We start from the raw sequence: 8,189 nt of genomic DNA, 5'->3' as shown, positions 1-8,189 counted from the left end.
TTTTATGAACTCTCACATATTGTTTAAAAGTGTACAATAAAAAAGTAAAAACGTTAATGTCAAAAATAAATATTTTAATCATTTTTAGAAAGAGCAATTTTTCTCCATTTATGGCTTGTTTCATTTTTTACATGTCCAAATTCAAACCTGATTCTAAGCTCACCAATTTTCGAAATTGGCAAAATATCTGGTATCCATTCTATCAAGAATGGTGTAGGTTCAACTTGATTCGGAGAAGTATTTCCTGAAAATAAATGAAACAAAAGCGTATATTATATAAAAACGTCTAATACTATCTTTTCTATTGATAATAAATTTTTTTAATAAATAAAATAATTAAGCTTTCTTAAATCTCTCGATAAAATAATTTAGAAAAAATATAAAATTAAAAAACTCTCAATCTTTAAAATAAAAATAAACAATCAGTTCAAAGCTGATGAAGGTGCCCAATAACAAAACATTAATTACTTTCCACAAAATCTTCTTTATTTTTTAATGTTTCAGCTCTCTTTAGAGTCCTCTTTCCAAGTTCTCTTTCCAACTTGTTGGGAACCTGATAGTGACTCACTTTTGACGGATAGTTCAATGAAAATAAGTTAGGATTTGTAATATTGCTGAAGAGGACTGCAAAGAAAGTCAAAACGTTCAAAAATAAAGATTTTATACAATAAAAAATAATTAATGTTTTAATTGTTTGCACCTTCATCTGCTTTGACTCTGAGATTAGCCTTAAACTGATTGTTTATTTTTATTTTATAATTTAGTAAGTAATCAATCATTCTTTGCATACTAAACTCTCACTTACCCACTTTTAAATATGTTTTCAACTCTAATGGTTTAATCAATGCGTTATTATTTGTCTTTTTAAAACGATCTATTTCTGTTTCCTCACGTTTATATAATTCATATGTTCCATCTGCGTTTTGCACAAAACTTCTTGTAATTTCCAAAGGTATATATGGCGTCTCGAAAATACTCTTTACATGCAAGATATTTGTAATCTGCCATGTGTATTTAGTGAACGTTCCTAACGGTACCCCATCTTTCCTGACAAACGCCGTCGTTGAATTCGGCAAACGTTTCTTTTTGCCACCACATGAGATTCGTTCGCGCAAACAGTCAAAAAATATCTGCGGTACATGAAATACTAAGGGATCGGGTTTGCCATCGAACTGGAAATGCATCGTTTGATTTATTCGTTCGGTTATCGAGGCAAGCCACTTGATAAATGGCAAGCTCGTACTGGCCTCATCTAAATCATCGCAAGTATTTTGATATTTTTTAACAATTTGTGATTTTGTCTTCGATTTTCTTAACTCGATCGAATTTAGGTTCAAATTACTGTTATTCATATGCTTCTCATCTCTTTTTCGTTTCGTCGAAATTGTTGGTTGCATTGTGTTACCTTCAGGATTTAATGTACTTTTATTATTGTAATGTACTATTGCGTTGCTGTCAACTATTTTGACACCACTGTTATTTAGGGCAACATTATTATCGACAAGCTTTGCATTAGTCACATCTAAGATTGTAGTACTGGCATCAAAAACTTTCAATGTACTCGGATCCAATACTTTTATATTACTATCGTTTAATATGTACTGACTATTGTTGAGTACATTGTATTTTGTGTCAATTGTCCCTTGATCATCCAGTATCTTTATGGTATTTCCTCCTCCCAATTGAACACCATTTTGATCAATTACTTCTAAATTGTGAACCTGCGTAATAAACAAATAATTTAATTTCAATTATTTTTTTTCAAAAATTTGTGAAATGATCAGTTTTTAATTTTTTATAAATTAATGAAAAAGTATTAATATTTTTTAATACTTTTAATTTTTAATTTTTTAATATTTTTTAATATTTTTTATGTATCTTCCTTGTGATATTATATTGTTATCGTCTAGTAAACTGCGCTCGCATTCCACTTCTATATTTTCAACAATACCATGTGATAAAATTGAAGAATCTAAATTTATAGAATCTAAGTCTAATCTATTTCCATCTAAACTTTGTACAGTTAGAGTATCATCACGAAAAATTAATAGATGTGTATCAGTTTCGTCGGTGGTTAAACTATCGAGATCTGAAATTTTATATTATTGACAATAAAATAAATTTCTAAATGTATAATATGCGCGCATGCAATCTTACCAATTCCAACAATTTTATCTTCATTTTGTGGTACAATTGTTAGAGGTTTTTCTATACTAGATTGTGTTTGATCCAGATTTATGTAATAACTAAACTCTTCAGATAACTTTGGGTCACTAGCAAAAGCACAAATGCATGCATAAAAATGCACACATCGCTTTAATTGGGACGAAGTACCATCCACTCCTTTATCTCCTCCTATTTTTGTTGTACCCTATATATAAAATATTATTCAATAAAATATTTTTTTTATTTAAAAAATATTTGTATCATACATATATAAAACATAGTTCAGATAATTTAAAAATTCTATATATTTTATTAACTATTTACAATCTTTTTTCAAATTGTTTCAGAAAAAATTTTTTTATAAAAATTGTATGTATTTTACTTACCTTAAATGTAGTGCAACTACAGAAGTAACGATGTTCTATTCTATCCTTTAGTTTACTAACAAAGAAAGAAAAGTGCAGATAGCCTAGAGGATGTTTCGGGGAAGCTTTACATTTCACTGCCATTATATTCTTTGAGACTCTTTGTACTAAGGGACCTGAGGTTTCTGTCGCTAACAGCCATATCTCTTGCTTTGTTTCATTATTTAATGACGATAAAATAGAATTCTTCAAAGTTAATGGCTGTGCTTCAGCATAACATTTTAATGCTGTTTGAATGTGCTGACATATGGACATATTTTCTGAATAATCTTTCTCCTAAAAATAAAATTATAGAGATACATATGTAAAAATATAATATAAATATAATTACAGAATTTTATCAATATGCAAAATCTTATATAATACTTACATGACATTTAAGAACACTGGTATGAAAACTTCTTTCACAACTATCAACAAAACACAATGCTGTGGTTTGTGAAATAAGTGTTGTAATATCATTTGAAATAGTGGCATTTATTAATGGTAACTGTACAAAGCCACGATAATCGGGTCCCTTGTCTTTGACTCGTACAGAAAACACTTGCACTGTTGAACCTGTGATTAGCTTGCATGCTTCTGTAGATAATTTCCGCTTTTCACCAGGTTCCTTGAATACTGCATCACAATATTTGTTCTTACAACAGAGACCACGCGATCCATTATAAGTTCCACATTTTGGACATTTTCGAACACCACGAAGAGTAGCCTTTCCCAGGTCTGATAAAAGTTTCTTCAAACGTTCTTCATTGGACATAGCTGCTATATATTACAATATATATTAAGAAATTCAAATAGAATTTTCTAAGCCATATTTTCTACTGAGTTTATATAAGTTTTTTTTACTAACTGTGAGTATTGACTGGTTAATAGAAAAATTAAGTAATAAGAAATTTTGACAAAATATCTATTAAATATTTAATATTTATGAAATTTAGACACTTAAGACAATTGCAATTACTTGATTAATTTCAAAATGGTTTTAAAATATATAAAAATCACTTATTGTGTTAATTTAAAAAATTACGTTTTTTTTATTTACTAGTTTGTTTCAAACAAAGTAACAATCCTATATAAATTTTTACTGGCAAGTAAAATACGTCTTCTCCATCGTTTTATTAAAAATATAAGCCAAAAAGAAAATAATAAGAAATAGACATTAAAATTCAACATACAAAGTATAATAGTATGCTAAATCAATGTAACTACATACAATTTAGTAGCAATATCCTGGCACATAAATAAGGAACTCCTGTGCTTAATAAAGTTGGACAAAATTGCAGCTTAAAGATTTTAGAAGAGTGCCTTGAAATGTCTATACAATTTGTAGTATCTTAACTGTATGTTAATCAGAAAATTAATTTTTTCTTCGAGGTCAACCCAATTATTACGAAATTATTTATAATCAAACTCAGAAAAAAAGGAATAAAAGAGGAAAAAAAGAGACAATAATAAGAAAGAATGAGAGATAATAAATCTCAAAAAAGTTTTATAGGAAGACGATGAAGAACTACATATTCTTGATAAAAATATAGAAATTATATTGTCCACTAAGATTCTTATTTTGAAGAAATTATGTGATTAAATTAAAGAATAGTATCTTACGTTGATAGAAACAAAAAAAAATAGAAATAAAAGCTGCCAAGATGTCACAAAAAGAGCTGTGTTTATTATTTCTCCATTTAGTAGACTAAGCATATACATGCTATAATGTAAACGTAATTGAAAGAAAAGTTTATTTCACACGTTATATTGAGTTGCATAATAAAAGCAATAAAATAAATGTATCATCATTCATGTTTCCAGTAGGAGAAAAAGAGGTACCGAAAATACATTCGGCGTATTACGAAGAGCATGAAGTAACATCTCGCTACAAAAGCAACATTACCGATGTTATCTTCCGATATCACAGAAACGACGTAAGGATTGCACAGACGTGAGGAAAAAAATACGTCTCTTTTGATCTCTTTCACAACCGGATTGTTTCGAATTATAAATTCGCTTTAGGTAGTAAATAAATAGAGCCCATCACGAGAGCATTTAGTGCAGAGGGCGTAAAACCCTTGCCATGGTTTTAGTGAAAAGCTAGAGAGTCAATCACATCGGCTTTCTGTATTCGTATCGTAAATCATTGATTAAACCATAGTTTAATAATAATCGCGCATTTCTTATAAACAAAAATAAAGATAATAATGTAGAGACAAAAAGTATGTAGTTTCTATGCATATATTTGTTTTACAAAAAATATCACAAATTATAACCAAACTTTTCTATTCTCAAATGCGCTTAAACCATAGACTTACAAGATAGACGGAGCGTTCATATGAGAGGAGCTGAAGACAACATTGGCTGCGTTCGGAGAGAAAGCAGCTTTGCAATTGTTGTAAAATTCTTCAATATAATTGGTCTTGCCCTTAGTTTCTCATTGGATCTAAATGTACAAACCACTCATACTGAAGAATTTTACAACAGTTGCAAAGCTGCTTTTTCTGCTGAACGCAGCCATAGGGACAGAGAAGCCAATTCTATTACGGTTTACGACATTGCGACTAGCGTCATCGGTCGGCGGGCTGGCGCAATCGGTAGCACATACACAAGCACAAGCTCATGTACGTGTAACTCTTTCGCAGAACTTCTACTACCAGAGTCACACGTACACGAGCTTGTGCTTGTATATGTGCTACCGGTTGCGCCAAGCCGCCGACCGATGGAGCTAGTCGCGATGTCGTAAACCGTAACAGAATTGGCATCTCTGCATAGGGACTAGGGACTCTATCCGCGATTGTTTCTTTCTCTTTCTATCACGTCTTCAGTTTCTCTCGTACGAATGCTCCGTCTATCTTATAAGTCTATGGTTTAAACATCCATATTTTTAACATTTTTCTCTGCATTGCATACCTATTATTTTATGTTTGTACTGAGTTTGAAAGTACAATTTTGAAGAGTTAAGGGAGTTGTAATATGATACAACAAAACTATCTTTATAATTCATTTTTTCATCATCACGTCGTAATTGATGTGTTTTCTAAATAAACTCTTTTTAAATTTTAATTATATTTTGAAAAGAATCATTTTTCTTTTTTGCAATTTCGCGAACAGACTTTCTGTCATTGAGCAACCAATCTGATCATAGAACAAGGACGCTGCTCGCCATCATGTAACGGCGGCTTTACGTTTTCTTGGGAAAGGAATTAAAAAATGTAACATCAGCCATCTTACGATCTTACGTCTCTTTTACAGAAGACAGCTTGTGGAAGACAACATGAGGTTTGTTCATCGCAAACTTAATCCGTTATTTTGACAAGTATAAGCAATTAAATACATGTAAAGTCATCATATGAGTCACTAAAATCCAACCGCATGTACAAGCACAATTTTACGATGGGAATTGAAAATATTTCCGTCATATACCATTTGCTGTTCGCGGTCTGGGAGCACATGGGCCTTGTCTTTTACAAAACGTTTTTGTAAATGCAACTTCCCCCGTTGTCGATAAATGTTGCGGATAGAATTTTGGGGGAATATGTAGTTTTTCTCCACGATGTTTCACCTATAAATGTTTGACAATAAATTCTATAATGAATATAACCCCACTTTTATCGTTGCAGCTCCTTGAAGCTGCAAAAGAGGCTAGCAGCCTCTGTTATGCGATGTGGCAAGAAGAAGGTCTGGTTGGATCCGAACGAAATTAATGAAATTGCGAATACGAATTCTAGTAAGTTGCGTTTTGCCTTGTAGTTTGCATTTTTTTTTGCAAAAGTTATAAAAGTTTATAAATTAAATATTGACAAGGAAACTGTTACATTATTTTCTTAATTTATATATATATATATATTAAGATTGTTTATTTATTATTCTTTAGGACAAAATATTAGAAAACTGATCAAGGATGGTCTTATTATTAAGAAGCCCGTGGCTGTACATTCGAGAGCTCGCGTTCGCAAGAATACCGAAGCTAGACGCAAAGGTCGTCATTGCGGTTTTGGTAAAAGAAAGGGTACGGCGAATGCACGCACACCCCAAAAAGTATGTGTATTTCAGTAATTAAGCATGACACACAATTGAAAAGCATAGATAAAGAAAAAAGGAATAATAAATTTGAATTTATTGGAAAGCAGCTTTAGTAAAAAACATATTTTAAATATGTTTCTAACAATTTCAAATATAATTGATGTTTTTGACACGTTTTAAACATATTTTGTTAATAATACAGTTTAAAGTATGTTTGAAGTATTAAAAACATGTTTAAAAGGAAACAAAGTTTTATTCTTAAACAAAAATAATTAAACAGGCTTTGCCAATTCTGTCAGAAATCATGTATTCTGGTACATATGGTTTCTTATAGATTAAAATCTGTTATTTCCTGTTACTATTGTCTTTTTAATTGTGCATTAAACTTTATAACATTATGCTACATTAAATGCATTTCACTTGACATTTATGACACTCGCGAACATTATTTTGTCTAATTATTTATTATTAGTTTATCCAATTTCAAGGATGAAATTGACACTTGCAAGCATTGCGAATACCAAATTGAACGCACTCATTATTTTCTATCATATTAATAAAAAAATCATAAACATTGGTAAAGAGTACATATAATTATTTACATACTTCTTACAGGATCTTTGGATTCAAAGGATGCGAGTCCTTCGTCGCCTTTTAAAGAAATATCGTGAAACGAAGAAGATTGATAGACATTTGTATCACTCGCTGTACATGAAAGCTAAAGGTAACGTTTTCAAAAATAAGCGAGTATTGATGGAGTTCATTCATAAGAAGAAGGCAGAGAAGGCTCGTGCCGAAATGTTGTCCGATCAGGCTGAAGCTCGGCGCACCAAGGTCAGGGAAGCTCGTAAACGTCGTGCGGAACGCATTGCGTCAAAAAAGCAAGAACTATTGCAGTCGTATCAACGTGAGGACGATGCCGCAAAGAAGTAAACTGTGCGATGTATTTTAAGTAAAAATTATATAAATAAAATGGAAAAAAATCATCGAAGGGAATCTATTTTCTCTAAGAATTTGTCCAAAAGAATTAACTCATATACTTATAAAAATAATTATACAAAAAGAGTAAAATAATTCGGAGATTGGAAAAATTACACGTTTAAAATGTTTTACAAAATGAGATTAATTACAAAAGTAGATAACAAGCTAACAATCCCAAAAAATACATATAATAGTCATTTTAGATGGCTATAAAATTATATTGATTTCATAAATTAAAACTATTAATGATATAAAAAGGAAAAGAGAAAACATAAGCACAAATTCTCTTAAAATAAAATTTTTATTTGTCAATTGTTATTAACTAAAGAGTATATGATTATGTGTTGGGGAAATAAGTTGAAAAAGAGGAAAATGAAATATAATTGAGCAATTTAACTGACAAATATAATTGAGGTTTTGGTAACTAATAATAACAATTGGTAATTAATTTTTTTATACTGTAATAAATTCTTATATATGTACATATATATATATATACAGGGTGTCCCAAAATTTGCGCATTCGGAATATAGAACATAGTACTCTATGCTAAAACGAACAACTTTTTCCTTTAACAAAATTGCGTCCAATAAATAATTTTTGCGT

The 8,189-nt window shown here is 30.4% G+C and overlaps 2 protein-coding genes across 2 annotated transcripts; one reads left to right on the top strand and one right to left on the bottom strand.

Annotated features, from left to right (window-relative positions):
* On the bottom strand, window positions 1–4,610 carry LOC108770457 (uncharacterized protein C2orf42 homolog). Its single transcript, XM_018522068.1, has 7 exons — window positions 4,480–4,610; window positions 2,962–3,350; window positions 2,553–2,867; window positions 2,158–2,371; window positions 1,884–2,089; window positions 806–1,721; window positions 1–244 (listed from the first exon to the last, which is right to left on the bottom strand). Exons 2-7 carry the CDS (start codon window positions 3,346–3,348, stop codon window positions 75–77), a joined length of 2,208 nt encoding a protein of 735 aa, XP_018377570.1. The 5' UTR covers window positions 3,349–3,350; window positions 4,480–4,610; the 3' UTR covers window positions 1–74.
* Window positions 4,611–5,792: 1,182 nt separating this feature from the next.
* RpL19 (ribosomal protein L19) lies at window positions 5,793–7,586 on the top strand. The gene is made up of 4 exons (XM_018521991.1): window positions 5,793–5,858; window positions 6,200–6,306; window positions 6,454–6,617; window positions 7,218–7,586. Exons 1-4 carry the CDS (start codon window positions 5,854–5,856, stop codon window positions 7,533–7,535), a joined length of 594 nt encoding a protein of 197 aa, XP_018377493.1. The 5' UTR covers window positions 5,793–5,853; the 3' UTR covers window positions 7,536–7,586.
* The last annotated feature ends 603 nt before the right edge of the window (window positions 7,587–8,189 follow it).

Source organism: Trachymyrmex cornetzi, unplaced genomic scaffold (assembly GCF_001594075.2).
Source record: "Trachymyrmex cornetzi isolate Tcor2-1 unplaced genomic scaffold, Tcor1.1 scaffold127, whole genome shotgun sequence".
Taxonomy (NCBI): domain Eukaryota; kingdom Metazoa; phylum Arthropoda; class Insecta; order Hymenoptera; family Formicidae; genus Trachymyrmex; species Trachymyrmex cornetzi.
The sequence above is the reverse complement of the archived record's forward strand: the minus strand, read 5'-3'. Positions and strand labels throughout refer to the sequence as shown.

Excerpts from the sequence above, each read along its gene's own strand:
- LOC108770457 (XM_018522068.1), bottom strand. The coding sequence starts at position 3,348 with ATGTCCAATGAAGAACGTTTGAAGAAACTTTTATCAGACCTGGGAAAG. Across the intron at positions 2,868-2,961 it reads CCAGTGTTCTTAAATGTCAT|GAGAAAGATTATTCAGAAAA; the intron begins GTAAGTATTATA and ends TTTTATTTTTAG. Across the intron at positions 2,090-2,157 it reads AGATAAAATTGTTGGAATTG|ATCTCGATAGTTTAACCACC; the intron begins GTAAGATTGCAT and ends ATAAAATTTCAG.
- RpL19 (XM_018521991.1), top strand. Across the intron at positions 6,307-6,453 it reads AATTGCGAATACGAATTCTA|GACAAAATATTAGAAAACTG; the intron begins GTAAGTTGCGTT and ends ATTATTCTTTAG. Across the intron at positions 6,618-7,217 it reads ATGCACGCACACCCCAAAAA|GATCTTTGGATTCAAAGGAT; the intron begins GTATGTGTATTT and ends TACTTCTTACAG.